General features: G+C 36.8%; 4 protein-coding genes across 4 annotated transcripts; 1 reads left to right on the forward strand and 3 right to left on the reverse strand.

Annotated features, from left to right (window-relative positions):
* Positions 1 to 202: 202 nt before the first annotated feature.
* LOC116030020 (leucine-rich repeat receptor-like tyrosine-protein kinase PXC3) lies at positions 203 to 4,057 on the forward strand. Its single transcript, XM_031272102.1, has 2 exons — positions 203 to 3,258; positions 3,438 to 4,057. The coding sequence occupies exons 1-2, from the start codon at positions 894 to 896 to the stop codon at positions 3,761 to 3,763; spliced, it is 2,691 nt and encodes an 896-aa protein (XP_031127962.1). The 5' UTR covers positions 203 to 893; the 3' UTR covers positions 3,764 to 4,057.
* A 110-nt stretch (positions 4,058 to 4,167) lies between these two features.
* On the reverse strand, positions 4,168 to 5,773 carry LOC116030021. Its single transcript, XM_031272103.1, has 3 exons — positions 5,625 to 5,773; positions 4,624 to 4,733; positions 4,168 to 4,548 (listed from the first exon to the last, which is right to left on the reverse strand). Exons 2-3 carry the CDS (start codon positions 4,715 to 4,717, stop codon positions 4,403 to 4,405), a joined length of 240 nt encoding a protein of 79 aa, XP_031127963.1. The 5' UTR covers positions 4,718 to 4,733; positions 5,625 to 5,773; the 3' UTR covers positions 4,168 to 4,402.
* Positions 5,774 to 7,009: 1,236 nt separating this feature from the next.
* LOC116028889 (polygalacturonase-like) lies at positions 7,010 to 10,641 on the reverse strand. Its single transcript, XM_031270738.1, has 9 exons — positions 10,232 to 10,641; positions 9,855 to 9,989; positions 9,557 to 9,724; positions 8,862 to 8,882; positions 8,475 to 8,682; positions 8,264 to 8,345; positions 7,838 to 7,946; positions 7,509 to 7,625; positions 7,010 to 7,403 (listed from the first exon to the last, which is right to left on the reverse strand). The coding sequence occupies exons 1-9, from the start codon at positions 10,523 to 10,525 to the stop codon at positions 7,179 to 7,181; spliced, it is 1,359 nt and encodes a 452-aa protein (XP_031126598.1). The 5' UTR covers positions 10,526 to 10,641; the 3' UTR covers positions 7,010 to 7,178.
* A 7,643-nt stretch (positions 10,642 to 18,284) lies between these two features.
* On the reverse strand, positions 18,285 to 25,503 carry LOC116028602 (probable galactinol--sucrose galactosyltransferase 2). Its single transcript, XM_031270363.1, has 14 exons — positions 25,268 to 25,503; positions 23,405 to 23,627; positions 22,144 to 22,388; positions 21,718 to 21,808; positions 21,519 to 21,567; positions 21,332 to 21,423; positions 21,114 to 21,221; positions 20,781 to 20,903; positions 19,901 to 20,453; positions 19,748 to 19,815; positions 19,525 to 19,659; positions 19,213 to 19,430; positions 19,027 to 19,115; positions 18,285 to 18,943 (listed from the first exon to the last, which is right to left on the reverse strand). The coding sequence occupies exons 2-14, from the start codon at positions 23,593 to 23,595 to the stop codon at positions 18,581 to 18,583; spliced, it is 2,325 nt and encodes a 774-aa protein (XP_031126223.1). The 5' UTR covers positions 23,596 to 23,627; positions 25,268 to 25,503; the 3' UTR covers positions 18,285 to 18,580.
* Positions 25,504 to 26,469: the final 966 nt, after the last annotated feature.

Raw genomic sequence — 26,469 nt, forward strand, 5'->3', positions numbered from 1 at the left:
ACGACTTTCGAAAAAAAATTCCTCCTGATTTTTGGCTTCATTTTTCTTAGTCAAGGGAAGTTGTTTTCTGTTCACCGTATTTTTCATGTCTTCCCAAGCAAAGGAAACCCTTCATTTTCCGGGTTTCCAAACACTCCCAAACAATATAAATTATATCAAATCCTTTAACAAAAGTATTAGGGAGTATAAAACTCTTGGATTTGTTATTACGGAGTAATTTATTATTGAGCGTAATACAATAATACGGAGTATATAATTGTAAAACATACGTCATGGATATTGAGGATGTCGGACTGATATCTAAGTATCCAGCATGTCATGTCTCTCATACCCTTCCTCTACTGTTCCCAAACAGTATGCCCTTTGGCTTCTTCCAATCTTTCATTTCCTATGTTTCTACCAAGAAAATGCTATGTTCCATTCTTCTTTCTCTCCTTCTGCTCAGAATCTGCGATTCTCGTGCTCACATTGCTCTTGTATTTCACTGTTCTGTATGTTGTGTATAGTGTGTAAGTGTATACGACCCCTCTCTCATTAGTCGCTGCCTCCTTTTTCCTGTGTCCCCTTTGTTTGTTTGTGTTTGTTTCGTTTGCTTTTTTGGTTATTGTCGTCTGAGGTTCTTGATTGTGTGTGTGCCTTTTTCTCCCTGATTTTAAGGGCTTGCTTTCCTTCTGACTTTCTTCTTCAATTTCAAATCTTTTGTAATGGTGTTCCAATTTCAAATCTTTTTGTAGCCCACACCACACCTCCCAGGCCCCATCCCCCAATATACACTTCTTTGAAGAAAAAAGGTGGTGTTGGAGTGATTTTTTGAAGAAAAATTGAGTCTTGCATTTTCTTAATTGGTGGGTATTTGGGGGGGAGAAAGGGAGAATTTGAGTGAGAGAGAGGATATGGTGGCACTTGAAAATAACCTGAAAATGGGGGTTTTGAGCTTGTTTGGTGTTGTCCTGGTTGGTTTGATAGTAAGGTCTAGTGCTGAGGGTCTGAGTCTATATGATCAGACCACATTGATAGCAATTGGGGAAGAGCTAGGAATATCAGGGTGGAATTTGAACGGCTCAGATTTCTGTTCTTGGCATGGCATTGGGTGCAGCTTGGGGGAATCAATGGTGGAGAGGCTTGATCTTTCTGGCTTAAGGCTACAAGGTAATGTGACCTTAATATCTGAGCTCAAAGCATTGAGGTGGTTGGACCTTTCTGCTAATAATTTCCAAGGATCTATTCCACCTGCTTTTGGTGAACTTTCTGAGCTTGAATTTCTTGATTTGTCTTTTAATATGTTTAAGGATTCAATCCCCAAAGAATTGGGTAGGCTTAGAAACCTTAAAGCATTGAACCTCTCACACAACTGGCTCTCAGGAGCAATGCCCGACGAATTCGAGGGTCTTGAGAAGTTGCAAGATTTTCAGATTTTTAGCAATAGGTTGAATGGTTCTATGCCAATGTGGTTGGGCAATCTGACCAACCTGAGAGTATTTGCAGCCTATGAGAACCAATTTAGTGGTGCAATTCCTGCAAATTTAGGCCTCGATTCTGAGCTTAAGGTGTTGAACCTTCACTCGAACCAGCTTGAAGGCATAATCCCAGAGAGTATATTTGCTGGAAAGAAGCTAGAGGTTTTAGTTCTGACACAGAATAATTTGATTGGCCATATTCCAAAATCTATTGGGAATTGTAAAGGCATTTCAAGCATTAGAATTGGGAACAATAGGCTTACAGGAACCCTTCCTAAAACAGTTGGTAATATCATTAGCCTTACTTACTTCGAAGTGGATAATAACAACCTGTCAGGGGAGATTGCCCCAGAGTTTTCTCTGTGCTCAAATCTCACTCTGCTCAATTTGGCCTCAAATGGGTTTACCGGAAGAATTCCTCCCGAGTTTGGCAAACTTTCCAATCTGCAGGAGTTGATTGTTTCGGGAAATAGCCTTTTTGGTGAGATTCCTTCATCACTTCTTGAGGTGAAAAATCTCAATAAGCTGGATTTAAGCCACAACAGATTCAGCGGCTCCATACCACAAAGTATCTGCAATGCTTCCAGATTGCAATATCTACTGCTAGGTCAGAATTCAATAAGAGGAGAGATACCTCGTGAGATTGGAAACTGCATAAAGCTGCTTGAATTACAAGTAGGGAACAATTACCTTACCGGAAATATCCCTCCCGAGATAGGTCATTTGAGGAGCTTGCAGATCGCGTTGAACGTGAGCTACAATTATCTGAGTGGAAAGTTGCCTCAGGAGTTGGGAAAACTTGACAAGTTAGTCTCTCTGGATGTCTCTAATAATCAGCTCTCGGGTAGCATCCCATCGACATGTATTGGCATGCTAAGTTTGATAGAGGTTAATTTCTCCAACAACCAATTCACCGGGAGGATACCTACCTTCTTGCCATTTCAAAAGAGCTTAAATACAAGTTTTGTTGGGAACAAAGGCCTCTGTGGCAGCCCCTTGAGTAATGGTTGTCCAAATTTGGACCGTTACAACCATTTTTACCATCACAGGGCTTCCTACAAGAATGCTTTGACTGTTATCGGTTCTGGTTTGGCAGTTTTCGTATGTGTGAGTATCATCGTCTTTCTGTTTATGATGAGGGAGAATCAAGAAAAGGCTGTCAAAACTGAGGAAACGGTCACCGATGAAGTGTGCAGCATACCTGCGATAATTGCAGGAAACGTTTTTGTTGAAAATCTTAACCAAGCAATCGATTTTGATGAAGCTGCAAAGGCAGCTACGAAAGATGCAAATATGGTTAGCAACGGTACTTTCAGCACCGTCTACAGGGCAGAAATGCCTTCCGGGATGATTTTGTCAGTTAGGAAGCTAAAATCAATGGACAGAACAATCGTACAACACCAGAGCAAGATTATCAGAGAGCTTGAAAAGCTTAGCAAGCTCTGTCACGACAATCTGATCAGACCTGTCGGGTTTGCAATCTACGAAGACACTGTTCTTCTGTTCCATCAATACTTCCCCAATGGGACACTGGCAGAGTTTCTTCATGAATCTACCAAGAAACCAGAATACAATCCTGATTGGCCAACAAGACTCTCCATGGCCATTGGAGTGGCTGAAGGGCTGGCTTTCCTTCACAGCCTGGCCATTATCCACCTCGACATTTCTTCCAGCAATGTACTTCTGGATTCCAATTTCAAGCCTTTGATCAGTGAAGTTGAAATATCTAGGCTTCTCGACCCATCCAGAGGGACTGCAAGCATCACTGCTGTTGCTGGCTCATTTGGGTATATTCCGCCAGGTATTACTCCTAATTATATTTATTTTAAATATATCTTTTATCTGCCAAACACCTCGTGCTCAGATGACACCTCCTTGAGGAAAGGTCACAGGATCAAACCCTGGTGGTCCTATAGAATAGATACTACCCAAAAAAATATACCATTTATCTTAAATCTAAAGGCATCTCTTCTTTGTCAGAGTACGCATATACAATGCAAGTAACACCGCCAGGAAATGTATACAGCTATGGGGTTGTTTTGCTCGAGATCCTTACCACCAGACTACCCGTTGATGAAGCCTTTGGCGAAGGAATAGATTTAGTAAAGATGGTTCATGGTGCACCTGCAAGAGGGGAAACACCTGAGCAGATTCTTGATTCTAGACTTAGTACTGTTTCATTTTCTTGGAGGAAAGAGATGCTAATGGCCCTAAAGATTGCATTGCTTTGCACTGACAGCACGCCGGCAAAAAGGCCCAAAATGAAGAAGGTTGTTGAAATGCTTCAAGAAATTACAGAGAATTGAATACTGTATAAAAGTGTATCTTCCAAGTTCTTGGTTTCAATTCTTGAACCCTTTTGGCCTTATGGTAGTTATGAAGATATGCAAGCTTTCATCTTTATTCTATGGTGTATCAGTGAGCAAAATCTGTACATGCCCTGTATTAAGAAGCGTTTGTTTTAGCAATGCTGCAATGGAGATGAGTTGTATGATGTACCAAAAAATGGTAATGAGATATATGATTGAGGGGTAGTACAAGCAAAAAAGGGTCCCCACATTTGTAAGATCTGTCTTACTATTATGTTTTTGAGCCTGCAAGTTTTCTCCTTTTGTGGATTTTCTAGTATAAACTATAAATACATGCTTATGTGCAAAGATGCAAAGTAGAACATAGTAATGAAGCGAAGGCACTCGATGCAAAACACATGAATACAAAATGTAATAGTAAGATGCACTGTCTGAATGTTTAAAGCTCATTGCATAAACACAAACCAACAAACATTTATTACAATCTACTCCAAAACTGTCTTCATCAGCATCATACAAGATAAAAGCAAAACAAAGGATACCATCCGGATCCAAAACATTTCATGGTTTGAAGCTTAAAAAGAATTGTTTGTTCTTATGAAGTGACAAAGGTAACGTATGGCTGCATGAACTTTGTCAATTGTCAGCCGACTTAACAATGAAATTTTGGCGGCTGATTGGGTTCATAACAACTGGAGGGCCAGCCGTCCGAGGCCATGCCTGGAACTTCTTGTCGGTCTCTTCCCACCACTCTTTTTCTGCAACAGTTTTTGGAGTTGTACCTAATTTGAAATGCCATTCAAGGTTAGACAACACTAGCAAAACCAAAGAACTCATACTAAAGAGTCAGAACTTGCCTCCAAAAATCTTCTTGTCAGCCATAAGGTGGTCGCAAACATAAGCAATTACAAATGACCCCGCAAGAGCAGAAATTATTTTAGGAGCTGACATTGCTGAACTCCAATAACTGGAAAAAGCAACCCACTCTTAGTATATGACAGCACAATTATAAAAGAAAAGGTCATAAAGTTGAGCAGCTAGCTGACTTTCATCAAAGAATCTGGTGGTTGAAACACCAGACAAGCTGAAATAAGGAGGAAACAGGTCTCTAATCAAGAGTAAAATTTATTTTAAGGTTGGGGAGAGGAAACAAGCAGCTCTGCAACAAGATTGTTTTGAGATACAATACCCTTTTTTCATACAAATAAGGAATAATTTCACCAGCAATTGTACCTGGTGGAAACACGTTGAAAAGACACCAGCAGACCATATTTAATAAGATAAAACCTTAATTCTCACAAAAGAAACAGACCCTTATCACTCTCTAATTGATTCATTTTCTTTCCCATTGTCATTCCTAGAGGACATCATAAACATTGGTATACTAAAGCTACCCTGCATACACACAATATACATAATACCCTCCTCATATAGGAAAACAATGCGGAGATGAGTGGAATTCCAATCCATAGCACATCATATGAAATTTCAGGAATTTAAACCAACTTGTTTAGTTACAGGGTTCGTTTTAAATGGTTGGCCACAAACCGAATCTCCAATATATAAACCTAGCTAATTTGATTTCATAATACTAAAGTATATATCGCATGCTAATTACCCAAAGTTCCTAACTTTGAGCTCATATGCACACTAATAAAAACCAAAAGTACAGATCGAAGAATTCCTACTATCCTGATTCGATCCATAACGAGTAAATCTCAAAACCTTATCGTCAAACTTAGCAGATTATGGAAACCCTAAAAATGATTCCAATTGCAAAATTAAAGAGACGCTAAAAGCTAGCAATAAGGATTCGATGGCGATTGTGTGTGGCAGATGTAGATGGAGATGAGCTTACCGAATGAACTGCACAGAGATGGTATCTTCGGAAGGAGTGTCTTTGACCAGTTTGCGGCTATTCTATCGGCGAAGCGGGTTGTTTACTGAGCTTGGGCGGAGGCAAGCGAGGTTGTTTATGAGAGGCTTTTACTTTGGGGAATTTCATATAGACCCCTTCAACTCTGATAATATGACTTGGACCCCATCCAGTATGAGAGGCTTTTACTTTGAGTTTGAGGCACAATTTATATTGATTTTTTTTAATTTGAATTAAAATATAAAAATGTTGATTTTTTAAAACTGTGTAAAGTGAATTAGGACATTATGTCAATGTTTATGCCAACTAGCTTAAAATTCATATGAATTCTTCTTACCTTGAACTCAATAATTTGAAATTAAAATTTTATTATGTAACATTGGTCTATCTTGGTTGCTGGTTGTATTAGTGTGATATTACTATGATTTAACTAATTATTTGTAGTCTAGTGGCATCTGGTGTCCCGATTAACACTCCCACATGGATGATGGGAGTGGAGTCGACCTCATTGGAGGAAACTGTTGACTCTTTGTGCTTTATTAAGTTGAGAAAGTAGTAGCTATGAACAGATACTACATTGTAACAAAGTCAGTAGTACTCAAAAAAAAAAAAAAAAAAAAAAACTCAACCCCCCTTTTAGTATACTGGAGTGTAGTATTTATAGGGTTATGACATGGGAGATATGTTGAATATCCCTTGACAATGCAAAGTTTACAGGGCAAACATGCCCAAGTCTACAGTAAAATGTGTTAGGTAGTGATGTGAATTTTAAATTAGAAACAATTGATGTAATATTTGTACAGACCTATAGAATTGACTTCATTCTCAAAAGTTGACTCGACTTCTCTTTAAGCTTTCTCCAACTTTTGAGAATGAATTTTGGGGTTGACTTTTTAAAGCTCATACATATCCCAACCTCAGCAAATCCATTCAATTAAGTTTACTTGTAAATTGGACTTTACTTCTGAGATAATCAATAATAATATTACCTCATTAGTATCCTATTTCTCTATTACTTAATTATATCATTCTGTAGCATATAGCCCTAAACTATTAACATTATCAACACCTAATGAAATGAGTCCGATCAAATTCACCAGCCCAAAAAATTGAATTGACTAAAACTTAATTTACAACCCAATTGAAGAATTAAATTTGTTTAAAACAATTTGAGATCCAAGTCCATATATAAGAAGGCAGATGGAGGTGTATCTGGGGAAATGTTTATTTGTGTTAGTTTAGTTGTTCATTTATTCTTAAGTCAAAAGATTATATTTAATTATATTCCATACAAATGTTTCTTTATTTTATCATTCCCATTTAATTTAAAGAAATGTAATAAATAAAGTACATAATCCCATTTCCCATACATTACAATCAATCTTATTTTCATAACCTACAATATAATCAACCTTATTGTTTAATGAACTTATAATGAAGGAATCCCTATGATGATATGATTCTTCTAGTGTAGAATGAATGTATGTATGTACAACATTATTAATCTTATGATTAGTCCTGTGTGTGATTGTGAACTTAAGCTGGTGGGCATTTTGGTGAGACAGTTCCAAGGTTGCTGAACCTCACATTGTTGCATTCAGCTTTTGCAACTTCATCTCCTTCCCCTACCAAGTCCACATTCTTCATCACTATTCCCTTGCACGGATGATTCTTGCTACAATCAAACTTCACGGCTATCTCAGTCGCACTCGTGCCTGCTATGTTCTCGTATACTACGTTTTTTACTTGAACAGCTGAGCTCTGTCGTGAGTATATAATTCAATATTTAAGTGGTCAAATTAATAGTCGATGATTGAAAGTAGTTCGTGCATAGAGGAAAAGTAATATTATCTAATTTTTGTCTACCTGGTGTTTGCATGGGTCCTTTTGGTCGCAATAGTTTTGGTCTATGATTATGGGGTTCTTCACATCATGCATTTCTATGTTCTGAAATTTGATGTTGCTTGCACTTCCAGATCCTCCCTGCATACATATTACATGCGAAAACAGTAATTTCATTAAATCTTGACGTATTTAAAAAGATTACACCTCAACTTTGAAGGCTCATCGCCCCTATATCCTAAAATTTGCATGCAGAAAGGGTAAATGGCGAGATGTGCCCCAATTATTTTACTGAGTAGATCTCAATATCAGTACAATCGCTGATTATTACTAGGATGTGATGTTAAGGTTACCTGCCATGTCTTGATCCTGACTCCATTTGCGGTTCCAGATAGCTTTGCTCCGTTCACAACAACGTTAGACACATAAGCCTTCGAATTCCCAGACCCTAAGCTTCCAATGCTAAACTCACCATGCCATCAACAAATAAATCTCCACTTAAAATAATGTAATAATTCAAGAAAAATAACAAATTCCGTCACCAAAATAGTTAATTACTTAATAATCATATCCCTCATCAATTATATATGGGTGTCACCATATAATTTGGTTCCTAATAAGTGGTAGGTTTTGGTGGAATTAGTACCTGATCTGAGGTGACAAAAACATTTATTTTGAGTATAGTTAAATGTTCAAAACTCTAACTTTGCAAAGTTATGTTAGTAAAACTTGTACGGATCGAAGTAATATTTTTCTCTATAATTAATTAGTTACTATACCTGATTCCATGTCCTGGGCCACAAGTGATACCTGTTGCTTCAATGTTTTGGGAGCCACTAACAATCGAAATACAATCATCACCTACATGAAATTTGATGTATCAAAATTATTTATTTTGTATTTATTGCAATAATCTTTTTTTTTTTAACCCACATCACTGTTAAATTTAAAAAGTATGTGCGCATACACACATATATATCTATGCTTTACCCGTTCCAATGGTGCAGTCGGATATTTGAATGTTTTTTGTTTTTGTTACATGAATTCCATCTGTATTGGGACTATTTCCTGGTGCAGTGACGACAAGGTTGGAAGCGCGAACGTTTGTGCATTGGTCGAAGCTGATATGCATTCGCTGTGCGTTTTGGATTCTAAGGTTTTTAACTATCAAATAGTTGCACATGTGGAATGTCAAAGCCTGTGCAGAATTAATACAATGATGTAAAAATAACTTATACATAGTAGCTATTATCCAATTATTATAAAATTATAATTGTAAAATCTTATAAAATAATAATAATAATAATAATAATAATAATAATAATAATAATAATTATTATTATTATTATTATTATTATTATTATTATAACAACGTACCGTAGGTGCATTTTCGCATGGCTACAAAAAGAAAAACAAATAATTAGAACAAATACAACATAATTAAATAAATTAAATGAAAACTACGTATCATTAGATAGTAAGGATCATATTAGATTAAAAAAAACGTGGTAGGATTTTTGTAATTAGTGTCAACTCCAAACACTTAAATATGCAATTTGTAAGAACTAAATATGTAAACTTGGATAAATTTTAAAAAGTCAATGAAAAATTAAATTTTAATTCTAAACCTTAAATGCTAGACCATAAGCATGAAAAGTGAACCCTAAACTAAATAAAACTAAAAAGTCAGCCATAAACTATTCAAACCTTTAAGTGCAATGCGTTTCCGCATTTTGCAAGTACAATCTTTTAATACTAAATGTAAAATAGGTTAATACTAAATGTGCGAACCTGGAGAATTCTTAGTGTTCAAGTTTGCATAGTAAAATTGGTGATAATTATGAAAATGTCACCATTTTTTTTTTAAAAATCTGATATCAGTCTTCACTTTTTACATGAAATTCATGTTCTCATTTGATCGGTCTATGTGTGGAGAGAAACACATAGTCATTACTAGTGAATTTGCATGAGATAAACCCTACATACTCCTATGTCCTAACTAACAAATTAATCACAATTTTGAAAACGAAAAATGTCATTTTTGTTAATTAGGTTAATGATGATGACTTTACCCGAGATGTATCGACTTTACAAGAATTTTGCCACCAAATTTTGCCATTTCCATTAATAGTTCCATCACCTTCAACCATCAAATTTTGGACGCTAGAAAATTTAAGCCAATGACTCCGATCATCCGAGTAGTCGGATCGATCATCAGATGCTTCAATACTTCCATAAATCTGCATATATATAGTAATATATAACACCCACCAATGCAATTCAATAAATAAAAATGCTTCTTTAATATATACAACAGGACATTCTCGACACCATTATAGCAGCTACTATCAATCATTCAACCTAGCTAACCTGAACCGTAATGGCAGACTTGCATGGCCCAGAAAATGAAATTGGTCTGAGTAGATAATTCTTCTTGGAAACTTGAAAATAAACAGCTGTAGTAGCAATAGATGAGCATGCTACTTTCCAAGCTTTCTGAAACGCCTGAAAATTTATGTATTGGGACAATTATAGTTAAATAACTAAAATTTATTGATCAAATTAAATTTGGTATGATACAGGGCAACACAGACAGATGGTAATCACAAGTTTCCAAATTTAATTATCAATAGGAATTACTCGTTGACCTTCTTGATTTGAGAAGGTCAGATATGACCAACTTAAGTTGGTTAACAGCACCTTTCCGAAGGTACTGCAATCTATCTCGTAATACTCATAATACTTACCACTGTATCGTCATGAGTTCCGTCACCCTTAGCACCGTAGTCATCGACATTAACTGTCGTAACCGAAGCTAAAAACCTCGTACTCCTCATACCTTCCAAACTATACGAAGGGTATGCTCTGGAGTCATGGCCAGATTCTTCGTGCAAGTGGTTGAGATTATTGTGTGCGACATTATTATGATGAGAATAATGTTGTTGATGGTGAAGGGCCTCCAAACATGATGGCGCTAACGTGAGGACGACAGTGACGATAATGAGGAGCACGAAAGGGGAAATGTTTCTTGGCAGAGACATTGTAGAATGTGGCCTATGAGGAAAAAAATGAGAACAAAACAAAATAGAATTATGGGGGAATTAATTAATGTATGGAGTAATTTAATTTGTAGGTATGGGATGTGATACAAGGAAGTGATGTGGGAATGAATATTTATAGACTTAGGGAACGGAGGATTATTGGTTTGTTGATGGTTTTCATACGACTCTTGGGGTATGGTTTCTGGTTTGGACAACACCATACGAAACAATAATTTTAGTCCGATCGCACCATCTCGTACAAATCAAACTTACGGCATCTTAACTTAAAGTTATCTATCCATTCGAAACTACGTACAAAATTTTACAATTTATAAGATTAAGACGTGAGAGAGATCTCGAGATCTAGGCCAGATTGAGAAATGACTCAAAATGAGTGTTTATAAGGAATGTCTTGAACGTACTAATCCTATTTAAACTGAGGTATTCAGACATAAATATGTTTATATTGATCCTCTTCTGTTTGTGTTGTACTGTTGTAGGATACTTCTTTTTCTTATACACTGCTAGGTTTATAATTCCCGTGTCGTTCTTTCAGGTCCTCCTCAGGTTTATATAACTAACGAATAACTAATAACTACATAACATGGTTTCAAAAAAAAAAAATAACTACATAACATAGATTATAACATCACCAATAAATAATAATAATAATAATAATAATAATAATAATAATAAAGAAGTAATATAATCAAACTAGAATTATGTATTAATTGATTTTATGTATATTTTTTGATTGATATGATGAGTATGTATAATAATTAGAGATACTAACATACACATTATTATTATTATTATTTTGTAAAGATGGTAGTTGATATGACATTTAATTAATTAGTGCATCATTCTTTTCTAGTTAAATACATAAAATTATCGATCTCTATTTAAAAAAAAAAAATCATATTTTGTCATTCTGACGATATAATGATATAGCTCTTTCATCCCTCATTAGTTATAATTTAAGCATGTAGTGTCCTCGATCAATTTTCTAATTTGTCTAACAATGAGTCTTTGTTTTTATTACTATTATTAGTTGTGGGCTTGTGGCCAAGTTGATGAATCATGGTTAATTCACAGCACACCTTAAGATAGCAGTTATGAGTTTTCTTTGTCACTAAAAGAAATAAATTATTAGTTGGGCATCGTTAACCTGCAAAGTAAGAGGCATTTTGGTGAAGCGTAGTATGAATAATTGGAAAGATTCATTATTTCAATTATAAAATTTACACTTGAAATGATAAAGTCTAGTGAGAGCGGTACAATTAAATTTACCAACCTACTTTATTTTCACCATTTTAATATTTAGTTTAATCATTACTTTAAAGGGCTTATGACTATATGAACCATTAATTAGATTAATTCTTATTTAGTGTCCATTTGAAAACTTGAAAAATGACTTTTAGAAGCTATTTTTTTATTTTTTTTTAGTGTTTGGCTATCAACAGAAAATAAAGTCAACGAAAAATACACATTTCTGTCAAAGAAAAATGACTCATTTTGGCAGAAAATGTTTTGAATTTTTACTCAGGAGACATTTTTTGGATTTTTATATCACACTTAGTTCTCTCTCAGCTCTTTCTCTTCTTTTGAGTGGTGTCAAATGGGCGGGTCAACTCACCATATGTTTGGTTATTATGTATATCGCAAATTTTACTATAGACTGTGGTCCACGTAACTAGCAACGTGGATAAGGTAAAAAAATTATGTTGTTTGAAGTTTTTCGCGTTAACAGTGGTAAACGGCAAATTCTATTATGGTCCATGTAGCAACAACGTAACCTCTCTCATTATTCAGTTTCATTTTATACATGTTGTAGTTTTATTACAGCATTATTAAAGTATCACTCTAATTTAACTACAAATTTATTTGACAATATACACTCAATATGTGAGACTTACTATTCGGTTTCATTTTATACACAATGTGTATCATTCTTATTAAACAACTATAGTTTTATTTGACAATATACATTCAATATGTGAGACTTGCTATGCAATTTTATTTTATATACAGTAGTTTCATTACAACACGTACTATTAAAGTATCATTCTAATTCAATACAATTTCATTTGACAATATATATACACTTAGTATGTTAGACTTGTTATTCAGTTTCATTTTATATACAATGTAGTTTCATAACAACACCACTAAAATATTATTCATATTCATTTGACAATATACAGTCAATATGTGAAACCTGTTATTCAATTTCATTTTATAAATTATACATACTGTAGTTTCATTACAACACCGCTAAAGTATCATTCTAATTCAACTATAGTTTCACTTGATAGTATAAACTCAATATGTGAGACATGTCATTCAGTTTTATTTTATACACATTGTAGTTTGATTACAATATCAGTAAAAAAAACTGAGTAGATCATAAAACATAATAGACTGACAGTTGTCATTTCTTTTCATTAAAAGAAACGACGTTGTTTTGAACCATGGTCCACACAACATTGTATAACGATTGTTGTGCTCGGCCACGGGAACCAAGGCCAAGCCCCACGTACGCTCGGTCTTGGCTTGGGCCTTGGCCCCCGGGCTGCCAAGGCCGAGCCCCGTGCTCGTCCACGGGCTCAACCTCGGTCAAGTAACCCGAACTTGGTCAGGTTTGTTATAACTAATTCCTCCTTTTTCGTGGGGACAGTTAGGAAACTTATTAGTATAAATAGGAGTGTAGTTACATGTGTTGTTAAGACATCTTGAACTCACTTGTAAGACTATTACATTGCTCCTAAATACAATATCTATATCTTTCCAATATCATTCTTGTCATTTTCAATAGTGCATTCTTGTATTTTACAATTATTTTTTATCCACTTATCTATCCTTTAATTATCATGTTATTAATTTGGACTACCCAGATTAATTAAATTTTTAAATCCATCTGTCTATATATATAATTCTAACAAAAGCTGCTTAAAACCCCAAATAACAATTCAACCCTCCCCACTCTCCTTTGTCTTCCACATCGCTAAAAAGCTGTGAAAAAATTAACAAAATTATGCCTTCAATGGTGATGGTTTAAATATAAAAGATAAAATTAAGTTTTTCATATTAAAAGATAAAGTTGGCGCAGAAGCTAACTTACTTAAAATATAAGGTTTCTGACTTTCTGGGCTGTTTTTATCTTCTCCATTATTTGATGGCAAATTCTGAGATGACGCATGCTATGATCTATTTCAAGAAGTTAAAGATTGAATTATTAATTCGATCTGGCTTGGTCTGGTCCCAGGTATGGGCTGGTTTGAAGTTTTACCTCTCCAAAAAAAAAAAAAAAAACTAATTGCAAACCAAGATTATGATGACAATATACGAACGCATCCAACAAAAGATTCTTTCTTTATAAATTTAAACACAGCATGACATCATCTAACAGACTAATCAAATAATGAAAAGCCATAAATCTGGGACATGTCGTTCTGGTTTGTTCTTTGCTGCTAAAATTCACAGAACTTGCAATCATGGTTGCGTCAGCCCACCGTTGATAAGCTCAACACGTGGCGTAAGAAACCAAGAACATCGTGACCCATTTCATCACAGCGCATGATGGTTATGGAGAAAAAAAGAAAAACTGGGCAGACATCACTTGTACATTTAGGCAATTCAGTTTGAAGATTGTCACCAACTTTGAGATAAGACAGACATGGTTAAGGTAAGCTATATATGCGATTACGTTAATCTTTCAAATGACTAAAAGACACGTAATCTTAGTTGTGTATGTTATGCGCGCGGGGGGCTTGTGGAGGAAACCTCATTTGCTTTTTATGCTGTGTGGTTGAAGTCAATCAACTCCCTACCTGTCATGTTTTTTGCCTAACTATATCTATAATCTAGGGTTAGCGGTTAAAACCCAACTACCAAAGCGACCAAATTACCCAATTCCTCAGTCTTCCCAAAATAGACAAATAAACTCGATTGCCGGATAGCATGCATATGATAGACTTCCATTTTTGAGTTTCATGGTTCATACATGCATGATGGAGCCATGGGCCTGCGCCCAAAGACATTTAGACCAAAGAGGAGAGAGTAAATGAGTTTTGGAAATAGTCGAGCTTATAAGCAAGATTTTTGGAGCTTAAATTGGATTGAGAAATACCAGAGTTTTTAAAATGGGTCAAAACGAAGAAAGATAAAGTATAGGGTGTCAAAATGTAAAAACGGAAAAGAACATTAAGGACGCGTTTGGTGATGCGAAAATGGAGCAAAGAAAGAAGAGATACGACATACCCAAAGGGGAGGGGGTCAATTTCGATAGATTCGATTCGAATAGTATTCGAATATTTGAATATATATATATATATATATATATATATATAAAGAAACTAAACTAGTAAAGGCATAAACTGTTGGAAAAAATGGCAATAAATGGCATTTTAAGTGACCATTTTGTGGTATAAATATATGTAGGGTCCACATCCGATTTGGGTCGGGTCAAAGTGGATTCGGGTTCTTCGTTCTTAGACGAAGAGATCGATATATTATACGCTCAAAATGGATAATGGGTGAATGAGAAATTGGTTCTCAAAGTAGACCTATTGAGATGGAAAAAATGTGGAAAAGCTTAAGTAGCTTTGTCCCACATTGGTTTGGGAAGAAGATTTCACCCACTATATATACAAGAGGCTTTCTTAAGCTAATTGACTTGTATGGCATAGAGGCTCTCTCTCGCGCGCAGGGTAGGGTGCAAATCAAATCCCAAAATGAGTTCAAAAGGCTTGAACTTGTGTGCGCCGGCACCTGCAGGCACGAATGTCGTTCGGAAAATTGGCTGGCCTTGCGGGCTAAGTTATGCCGAATTTCTGAACATTTTTCCATCTCAAAAGGATGAGTTCGAGACATCGCGAGAGGTCTCGTTGCATGCCTTGGTCGTGCGAGACATCAAGCGATGTCTCGAAGCGGGCGAGTTACGCCCGAGAGACGCGATCTCTCGAAGGAAGCCGGTCACGCGGTATGGTGTCTTGCGGACCTCTCGAAGGCTGATGCCTCGAACCTTTCTCACGAGCGATGTCTCGTGGCTTCCAGGGTAACTCGTAGTGATCTCCAGTAGCGACGTATCACTTCCACTGTGACCGTTGATAAGAATGACCTTTGGCATTAAGGAATTAATGTGATTAATCCTGCCATTATTTCTTATTAATGGACTGTTAGTGGGAAGTAAATTCGTGCTTAGTGGAAGGAGGTTACATGTGAGGAATGAATGCCATTATCAATGCTGTTTTATCACATCCTCTACTATATATTTCCAGCTTGAGCAGGAGATTTAAACAACGAAAGAAATCTGTTTTGAACCTCGAAACTCTGCTCCTCCTTCGTTCTAGCCACCTGTGTTCATCCCACGTTCTCGTTCGCCGGGTCCAAGTTTGTGTGCTCAAACGGCGGATCGTAGTACGTTTTATCCTGGGGAAACCTAGACCGCAATGCTCCAGCACCCCGGGAGGCGGTAAATAAGGTTTTAAGGACAGAGGCAACTCGACTCGTACTTACAACTACCCCTAAAGTCCGTTCTCCCCGTCCCTTGTATTCTAGGTTTATTGAACCTTTGTTGTAGGTTTAAATTCCTGGAATTTTGTAATATTCCTTGTAATATTTGTTTTAGTGGATTTTCCTATTTCGTCCATTTTCTTGGGTATTTCGAGAATTGTTTCCCAACATAAACCCTAAGCAAAAATAAAAGTGAGAGCAACCGCTTCAATGCTTCACCCTTCAGTCTTCCCAGTTCGACAGCCGCAGTTCTCAACTTCGCCTCTTCCACCACCTGCTTTGCCCTCTTCTTGTCCTCCCCTTTTCACGGCAGACTACCGTCGTGGCAAGGAAGCACGACAACAAGGAGAGCAACTCAGCAAGGCAGGGCAGCAACTCCTCACGGCCACTGTCGTTTGGTGAAGGGAACAATCTTCATGGCCGCGACAATTTTTGTTAAATTTTATCTTAATTTATTGAAAAAATTAGAAAAAAAAATAAGATAGTCATTTCGAATTCGAATATTTGAGTCGAATCGAATATATTCGAATAAATTGGTCGAATCGAATACGAATCGGAATTTAGGATTCGAACACTAAACGAATTCGAATTCGAATACTCATCAAAATAATCGAATTCGAATCGAATACTGAAGTATTTGACTCGATTCGATTCGTTTACACCCCTACGCCCAACTAGCCCCACTCGACGGTGTGGCGACCTAGGGTGGCGAAGGTAGGCAATTAGCCAAGTCTTGGCTGTGGCGCCAATTTGGCTCTGGCCCACAGGCTAGCCAGCTAGCTAGGCCGGCATGTCATTTGCCTTAATCGATGGGTCACTATGGTCCTGAACCATAATCGAGATTAGTAGGTCTGTCGATGGGGACTGTTAATCGATTGGTTAGTCCATGAGCAGTTTGGTTGTCTGCCCATTGGTTGACCCATATGCGGTGTCATTTGGCCGGTTAGTCTGTCATGAGGCATTTAGTCGAGAGCGATAGCCAATAGGGAAGTGAGTCCAATGGCAGTTTAAGGTCTTCCAACTTATGAGCAACCTAACAAGTTGGTGAGAAAAGTGTTTAATCATAGTGGTGAGAAAAGTGTTTAATGCCTGTAAGGGCAACTCAAGTGGTAAGAGAGTTATACCTGCAGCCGAGAGGTCGTGGGTTCGAACCTCAAGCCCTTGAGTTTGAATTGGTCAGCTATGGGTAATCTAGGCTGATTTACCTCCTTGGGGTCCTTTGCCGACTAGGTCATAGGGCGAGGGCTTTACTCACACAGTGAGGAGTGGGTTTACCTCGTTAATCCAAAAAAAAAAAGAAAAGTGTTTAATTATAATCATAGTATAAACAATTTTAGACTTCTACGATCTATTTTTTTTAATTTTAAAATTAATCATTAAAAAATTGTTTTTATAAATCATTCTATCATCATCTAAATTAAACACTTTAATTAATTATAATGATATAATATGGTCATTTACGCACATATATAATAATAATAATAATAATAATATTTCTGAGTTTAAGTGTTCATCGAATATACTTAATTTAATTGCGATTTAAGTAAACTGTATATACAAATTTCATTTACTGGTTAATCAGTTAACAATTCATAATATCAATTATGTAATGAAATCGAATCAAACAATAAGTAAATGAAGAATAAAACAGGGATTTGTTTACCCAGTTTGATGCCAACCACGTCTACTCCTAGGAGACCACCAACAGTAAATTCAATATGTGATTAAAATCATTCTACTAACTTGAAAATGTAAAGTTGGATCTTGATGGATATATTGGAGACGGGCTCCGACCCGAAAAGGAGGGGATGCAACCCGAAAAGCAACCTGGAAGATGATTCGAGCTGAGGGCGACCTCAACCCGGGGCGGCCTCGTTTAGAGACAACCTCGGCAGGGGTGGCCTCAGCCCTGCACGCAGACAAAGTCCAAGATAATTACAACCGTCTCCTCCTTTTAGGGGGCGGTTAGAAGGTTTAATAATATAAATAGCTACTTAATTGTCTTGTTAAGACATTATCATCTCTATTGTCTGAGTACAAACGCTCTTGTAATGATCTTACACCATTATTAATACAAGAATTGTCTTCGCGACATATATTCTTTATCTTTTCTATCGAATCATCCTTCCTGGTTTTATAATTCGGACTACCAGATTAATTAAATCCATCCGATCTCATACAATATATTGGAAGCAAGTAGTCGTTGAAACAATGGGACTTCATTTGGAGTTAGGAACAGTTAAAATGGTCCAGTACGAATTAGGCGATCAGAAACCGCCAGTGCAATAATGCATAGAAATAAAACAGATGTGAAGTGATATGATACAAAGAGAGTAGAAACTGCAGCATCACAGATACGGATCATCATTCATATATATAGCTTTTATTACAGACATAAGTATCTAACTAAACGTTCTGACATCTTATTCAGTTATCCCCAAAGATCAGAGAAGCCTCACTCGCCTTCATCCCTTAGCTTATTCTGCCATAGGAATCTTTGTCCTTGGATTCTGCAACAACCACTTCCTAGTATATAACTACTTAGACTTGGACTTCAACATTCCATCTGTACATTTCTTCTGCTGGAACTGGGATGGTTATGATCAGCAATCCATTGTCAGTGTTATAGTTGAAGTCAGTAATGGCACCATCCAATGAGCATTTCAGAGGGCGCTGGGAGATGTAAATTCCGAATCCGCCACACCCCCTAACAGTAAGAGAGATCGTTGCAGTTGGTGGCCGGTTTTCGCTTAGACAAGTTGGCACCTCACAAGAGACTTCACCATCAAAGTGTTCTGCAGGCTTGTCAGAAACCAGATGGACTTCGTACTTCTCCACAGCGCCGCCACTGTTGAACATGTCTAGTAAGCCAATTGGTGCAAATGAGATGTTTGGGGCAATGTCCTGCAACAACACAATCAATTGATCTTATGTATACCAGCTAATAGCAGAGAACAGAGGGGAGAATGTTAGAAAGAGTGGCAGACCTTGACAGGAGAGATATGGAAGAGTTCATACTGTAGAACCCCAAGAGTCACAGGCAGTGAAGCGCCTTTTGGTAAGCGAACTATCTCCCCTGCAAATCAAAGCAAAGAGTCATTTTTATAAAATGGTAATAAGCATCAATTCGTAGAAATCTGATATCTTGTTTATATGGACAACTAGACACATACCTGATCTGTAGGTGTATATAACCGTGTCTCCACTCCAATCTGGACTAGCGATTTGAGCTATGGAATCAACGTCGGTAGCCTGAACAGAACCAGTGAGGGTGCCAGGTGATGTGTCATGAATACGCGTCTTCTTTGCAACTCGGCACCAGCCAGCACCTTGGCAGTTGAACACACCAACCACACCCGTGCATTTGTTCACATTCCAAATCTTAAGCAAGCTGTTCAATATAAATATGCATTTCAGTTTTCTTGATATCTCTCTCAAACTAACAAGTCATAGGGAAGTCACAGGCTGGAAAGTAAATTGAAGACCTGGTTCCATCTCTGGCTGGATCACTGAAAAGGCAGTCAATGGTTGGTCGGCCAGGCAATTGGGCACGAAGCACTGATCCATCAGGAAGGACTAGCTTCTTCAAAAGCTCAAAGTTGTGGTTTCCAGGCTTGTCACTAATATCAGAAGACAACCATATTAGAGGACAACTCATGTATAGAGTGAAACCATCATGGAGAATTTAACATAGAGCATAATTCACACCTGACATAAATTGCAGATCCTCCAATAGATCGAGCTGCAGCATGATACTCAGCAGTTGGATGTAGGCTCTGCAAGACAAGTTATACCTTATCAACTACATGGCATTTCTGATACTGAGTTGTTTAGGAAAACCTGAAGATGCGATGTACTAACATGGAACATATCCCAATCAGGTTGCACGAATTCTCCCAAGAACAGTGTGTTATAGGCCACAGCCGCAATGTGGATTGTATGAGAAGCAGGATCGTGAGGATAGTAATCATCAGAAGCTCTAACTATGGCAGTCTGCTTGGCACTGTAGAGGGAATCAGTATTATGAGACATGCTGGCAATACAACCATTATCAGGGAAGTTGCGTGCAATGGATGCTTCAAGCGCCTGGAGATAACTTCGTGTGAGAGTAACTCTACCACCATGTCCAGCTCCAAGAGTCTCTATAATATTTTGCACGTCAACTTTGACTCCATCGACACCACACGAGGCCAGATAAGCATGAAGCTCATTGTAGAAGTTGAGGACCTTCTTGGGGTGTACCAGACCCAAGCCATGAACTGCAAGACTGTCCATCACAATGTCAGGTTGGTTTCCAAGTACACCAGGGGACTGGACAGGGTATGCTAATGCAGTCTCATAGTGCTCCATTCCAGGACCGGATGGTTGTACTCCACCCCAGTAACCTGCCATAGCATGCCATACATAGACATATCTGGAACAAAGAAGATCATAAATAATGCATGATTTACTCAAAACACACTTACAAAGAGATGTTTTACATTCAAATCAAACTTGTTTCACTACATGGAATACTGACAGAATTTGATAGATTATTGAGCAATATAGAAAAATGGAGGAAAGGGGAAGAAACAGCTCCTTTACAGAGAGAAAAGCGAACAAGTACTAGATGAGTAATAATTTTTAGGATAAATCTACTAGAAGAGTAATCCATCTTCACCATATATACTACGGAGTATTAAACTCAACCAGTCCTTTAACAGCGTCATAAACTAATCAACTATGGAGTTAGACGACTTACTTCACTTTGAACTGTTGCTTTGCTTTCTCCACAACTTGCTTCAATCCTGACTCTTGTTCACCTTTTGTTTCATTTTTTTGGAACTTTGAGTTTTCTTTTATCCCTATTAGTCTGTTTGCAAACCTGTAAGATAAATGTCACATGAATTGATGTATATGTTAAACAGACAAAGGCCAAATTGCATGAGAAACAATACTCCAAGAAGAGGGGATGGCTAATAAAAAGAGTTGAATTTTGTATTGAAACTAATTTTCTTCTACCATTAGAAATTTTACCATTCAGATTACATGTCACTGAATGTATGTGAAGAGGAAGAAAAAGATAAGGACTCACTGTGCGCCTTCTTGAACAATACATTCAGGGTCCTTGGGTTCGCTACCAATTTGTTGCCAACCATCATCTATGATCAGGAAGCGTGGAGTGACACCTCCATCGGACAAGCTGCGGTATTCATTATTAAACAAATTAGTCAAAAAGACACAGACCATGGGTATCAGTTTTGCAGTAAGAGAACAAATTTCCAGAAATATAAGTACAAATTAAGAATTTACCTTTTGAGGCCTTGTTCGACACCCTCTGCTGTGACATCAGTGTAAAAGGCATCCCATGTGCACCAGCCAAACCAGTCAAGAATTGATGGCAACTACAAGCAACCAAGATATATGTTTTTCAGATGCTCTTCATATCACATAATCAAGCACAAGTTAGAATAGACAGGAGAATACACAATCCCTTTACCTTTTTCCTCTCTCGGTGATGGAAAGTCTGCAAGTGTTTCTCAACAGCTCTGTTGAATGGGAAAGTAGTTCCATTACTTTCATGAGTCAGCAGTAATAGTGTGCTCAGTGCGTTATTGCTAACAATAGGGTTATAACTACTAATGCAGCAATAAATCCTTCAGGTGAAAACGGTAACTCATGAAACATTAAGGACTTACTTAACAGCTTGATTTATGACTTCAAAGGGATTAGGCCCAGCATGCATGTAGACAAGATAAAGCCCTTGGTTGGTTTCTACCGAACTATCTCCTGCAAAATCAAAATATACCAAAAAAAGCCAAGGCCACTTTAGTCCTTTCAAGCTCATTTGTTACTAATTGTTCTTCCATGGTTTGTAAACTCCAGTAAATTGTTTCGTGTTACAATGATTATTGTTTTAATTTGTAAACAGCTCAGTTATGATAAAATTAACCACAGATCCACACTACTCTACCTCTCTTTAAGCCTCTTTTCATGATAATAGGATGTAATTGGCTTAACACAGTGCAAAACGTTATGATACAGTGTATTTAAGAGCAGAACAGATATGGTTTACACAAGTTATAGTGTAGTAATAACCAATGACTAGGCCATACGAAACGTACCACTCTCAAAGCAGATCTCCATTTCATTCTTCTCATTGCCTTGAAGAACTGCACGAAATGGTCCTTCAAGGAGAGGGAGAAAAACAGTATAGATAGTTGGGGCATCTTCGAGGTCACCTTCACTGGTGTCTTTGCTCTCCACAAGCATGAATTGGGTCTCCAGAGGAATATCATTTCCACATGTTCCCATCCTCTGTGTCATCCACCATAGCTTGAAACGGAATAAACACATAAATCGGAGACCCCTATTATGTGAGACAACAAATGATTACAATTGGGAAATCAACATTTCTTGTGAACAAGAGCACATCGTTGAATAATAACATGAGAGTTTGAAGAGCAATGGTGCAATCAACCACAGTTTTAAAAACATCAAAGGAATGGGGGATAAGGAGTATAACAACCGTGTGAATGAGCCAAACTACAGTCACAGATTCAACAGAAATCATTTACTTCCAAGAGAGGGCCATCAACTGAGACTGACTAGAATGCCTTCCATACAGCATGCATTTGAATGAAAAACTAGAGGAAATTATTTTCTTATACTCTTTATGGACTCACATTCCCATTCATATTTCTCAGTGAATTGACTGATAGTACACATCCTCCTAAGCAACATAAGTAACTCCTAGTCCAGAATAATTAAGACAAAACACTGATGTATAAGTTGGATCTTTAAATCTGACATCTTATCATCCTTAACACTGTCAAACATGGTAATTCATTTTGTAACTTCATTATTATGTTAATTCATAATTGGTAATGTTAAAAACAAAATCAGAAAAGCGAAGTAAAAAATAATAACAAAAACTTCATAGTACAAATGGAATGCAAAAACGTCAAGTATCATTATTCTATTTTGTATTTTTGAAATTTGATCATAGGCGCTTGAGAGCTTCTAGGTGGAGAAACAGGGTTTTTGAAGGAAAAACTTGATAATTTGATCAACATATCAATGCAGTACAATAAATTGAACTCATAAAATATAAGTATTGGCTCACATCTGTCATCGTTCCAAGATTAGTTTCAGTTTATGAAACTTCCTAGAAATAGTAATTAGAAGTGATGCTTTCTTAAGGAAAACATTTACTCCGTATTTAATAGATTTCACCCCAAGTAGTTCCTCATTTCTAAGAATTTCCAATAAAGCAGTTCAACAATCAGCAGTGGATTTAAGTGTTAGACCTCGAGAAATTTCAATTTTCAGAATTTTAAATCTCAAAGATGCAGAGTATAAAGTCTGGGCATAGTATAGACTCACTCTAAGACACCAATGGGGAAAACATGTAAGCTTTTGCTATGTGAAGCTGTGGCTCCAATGAATGCACCAGCAACAAGTCCCACACCCGATCCTGGTGTCAGCACAATGTTGTCAGGCACACCTTTAAGCAAGGTCCTCCCATGGACCACAAGGTTCCCATCAGTGATAGAGATATTGGGTGTGATCGTCATCTTCGTGCAACTCACTGCTCTTCTACAATAAACTGCACATGGCACACCAAAGTTAGAGACAGGGATTGTAGCTGATATAATTGCAATCAAAACAAAAGATCCAAACTTCAAAACAGCACTTTATTTTCACAGTTAGGAGAAATGAAAGCATAGCCGCAGTGGCACATCAGGTCTCATCAGGATGGTAAAATTCATGAAGATTCTCAACAATAATTACTGAGACATTTCAACAAATAAAATTTGCAATTCTTAAAGCTTATGCTTTACTCGCAACACTATAACTACTTTATACTTCATAAATGGATTGACAACAAAATAACTGTTTGACAATTTCAACCTCTTATCTGCAATTACTCAAAATTACCAACCTCTGTGATAGGATTCTTGAGCTAAAAAATATTACTAATCAATCTGCTATGTGGCTATGTTAAGCATAAAACCATTTCTAGAGTTCACCAGAAACTTGTGGACCATCTATACCTACTTTCTACTGTTGCACTATAGGGACTTCAAAAGAGCCCTTTTTCTTTGGTACCCAAAATGAAGAATAAAAATATAGAAGAAACAGAGAGTATCTTACAAGGACTGAAAAGTGAAAAGAGCGAAAAAGAATCAAAGTGCTTGGTGTAGGAGCTCTTAGAAATTGAGATAAGGGATTGGAAAAAGTTTGAGTGTTCAACAATGGTCAGATCATGGAAATTTTGGCATGAGATACGACTTGAAAAATGAGAAACAGGATCAATACTCTGGGAGGTGATAACAAATCCCTACTGATCACTTGTATCTTTTTAATTAAGAATCTGATCAGAAGCACTTTAAGGGTGTCTTTACTAAATGGAAAAATAATTTCATTATACGGGAGAAATGAAAACAAAGAAGTGCTCCACTTGTACATTTCTCTAATTTAAAAATTGACTGTGGAGAATAAAAAACTGAAAAATTAGAATAAACCCAACTTTTATCTGTGAGTAGTTTATTACAGGGTTGAGACAAGTTTGAATCATATGGGAGGTCATAGTTCGTGAATTTTGGCAGCTTACAGCCAAAATCTCATTTCAGTCTCTCTTATTCGCAGGCATGAGGGAACAAATTTGATGAAATCAAATGCTATATTTGTCAATTTATTGCATCTTGGATTCTCATTCGTATAATTTTAGAACTTAAACTGTAATCACCGCCTAGGTCCGGAGGCAACAGTACTCCCGCCACCGCCAGTTGACGGAGGTTTTAGCGTCGGCATTGGAGGAGGAAACAGAACAGGATGAAGGTATGGTACTAAATCCAAAAATTTCCAGAGGCATATCCGTGAAATACCTAAATCAGTTTCTAAAGTTGAACAAATTCACCAGAGAAGGAACGAAATAGAGAACTAGTCTTCTTCAATCACCTCTGGAACACCCTCTCAAATTCTTCCAGGAAAGCAAAGCGTGAACGCGCAATCGATACGCAGGCAAAACAGCAGGTACGAACATTTTGGAAAAACACACCAAAAAAATTAACAACAAAAAGAAGAACTCGGATTCAAGATATTCATTCACCGGCGGTTCGAAAAACCGATCCGGCTACTCCTCAAGCACCAACTCCGAACAACTTCACGGTATCACAGATTCACAGCTCCAGTACAACGGGAAAACAGCAACCAACAACAACAACAACAGCAACAGAAACTCACCTTAATCGAGAAGGATTTCGTTATACGCGCGCGTGTACAGGGAGAGAAAGGCAGACACAATATGAGTACTCAGCAGAAGCGCATTCCAGAAGGTAATGCAAGCTTCATTTAGAGACGAAAGGTTGCGTAGCTCTTAGGAGTAGTATGTATAGGTATAGTGAGTTGGAAGAGCCACATGCTGGGGGGTTTATATAGTGGTATCTGTCAGGAGGAGGGCCAATTCAAAGGATTTATCTAGAGAGAAACGCTTACGTGTATGTTGTCGTCGTCTAGCGCGGTTTGTCTGCAGCCATTATAATGGTTGATGTGTGCTTGGATTTGTTGCATACTCTTGCATGTGAAGTATATATGTAGCAGCTTCAGGCTTCGATCAGGTCGATTTTAATTTGCAGAATTCAAAACCAAGTTTGCCACCACATAAATCTCTGATTTTGAGTTATGATTCACGTGTGTTAGGTAAAAAGATGATGTTACTCTGTAATAAAAAATTTAAAAAAAAAATCAAGTGGGTCGGAGTATGATTATTCTGCAATTGCAAGCCAACCACACTAAGGCCTTCCTCATTAGTTGAAGTTTTTTCTCCAGTTTTTTGTGGGCCCCAACATCCACCTCATCATGGGTTATATTTGGCAAACCTAGCTGAAATGGTAGCTGGAAGCTGAAAAGTAGCTGAAAGGTGAAAAGCTATAACCTCGAAGAAGAGCTGTTATGTTTAAAAGTGTTTGGTAAAATTAGCTTTTTGATAAGTTTGATAAATGTAAAAAGATTAAAAAATACATTTACATGAAAGTTAAATAATTTTAAATTTAAATAGGTTTGTTTACATATTAAAATATAAAATAATAAAATCAATATAATTTATTTAAATATAAAGTAAGAACATATATTTAAAAATATATAAAGTAAAACAAAATGTTTATAATTCATAAAATTAGTTCATACAAAAATTATTGTTCAAACACAAATATCAAATTAAAATTACAACGAAACATATTGAAGAAAAAATGCCAAAAGAGTTTTAATTGGGATGGATAAATGATGTCATTTATTTAAAATAATAAGGATAAAGATGGAAAAAAGTTAAGAAGCTACTAGCTTATTTTTGAAAAGCTACCTAAAGTAGCGTTTCAAAATAAGCTCTTATTTTAAGCTACTAGCTTATTTTGAGAGCATTACCAAACAAAGCTTATAGCTTATTAGTA

This window comes from Ipomoea triloba, chromosome 9, assembly GCF_003576645.1.
Source record: "Ipomoea triloba cultivar NCNSP0323 chromosome 9, ASM357664v1".
Taxonomy (NCBI): domain Eukaryota; kingdom Viridiplantae; phylum Streptophyta; class Magnoliopsida; order Solanales; family Convolvulaceae; genus Ipomoea; species Ipomoea triloba.

Excerpts from the sequence above, each read along its gene's own strand:
- LOC116030020 (XM_031272102.1), top strand. The coding sequence starts at position 894 with ATGGTGGCACTTGAAAATAACCTGAAAATGGGGGTTTTGAGCTTGTTT. Across the intron at positions 3,259-3,437 it reads ATTTGGGTATATTCCGCCAG|AGTACGCATATACAATGCAA; the intron begins GTATTACTCCTA and ends CTTCTTTGTCAG.
- LOC116028602 (XM_031270363.1), bottom strand. The coding sequence starts at position 23,595 with ATGACGATCACACCCAATATCTCTATCACTGATGGGAACCTTGTGGTC. Across the intron at positions 21,809-22,143 it reads GGAGATCTGCTTTGAGAGTG|GAGATAGTTCGGTAGAAACC; the intron begins GTACGTTTCGTA and ends TTGATTTTGCAG. Across the intron at positions 20,454-20,780 it reads AAGCAACAGTTCAAAGTGAA|ATATGTCTATGTATGGCATG; the intron begins GTAAGTCGTCTA and ends TCTTTGTTCCAG.
- LOC116028889 (XM_031270738.1), bottom strand. The coding sequence starts at position 10,525 with ATGTCTCTGCCAAGAAACATTTCCCCTTTCGTGCTCCTCATTATCGTC. Across the intron at positions 8,683-8,861 it reads CATGCGAAAATGCACCTACG|GCTTTGACATTCCACATGTG; the intron begins GTACGTTGTTAT and ends AATTCTGCACAG. Across the intron at positions 7,404-7,508 it reads AGGACCCATGCAAACACCAG|AGCTCAGCTGTTCAAGTAAA; the intron begins GTAGACAAAAAT and ends TACTCACGACAG.
- LOC116030021 (XM_031272103.1), bottom strand. The coding sequence starts at position 4,717 with ATGTCAGCTCCTAAAATAATTTCTGCTCTTGCGGGGTCATTTGTAATT. Across the intron at positions 4,549-4,623 it reads TGACAAGAAGATTTTTGGAG|GTACAACTCCAAAAACTGTT; the intron begins GCAAGTTCTGAC and ends ATTTCAAATTAG.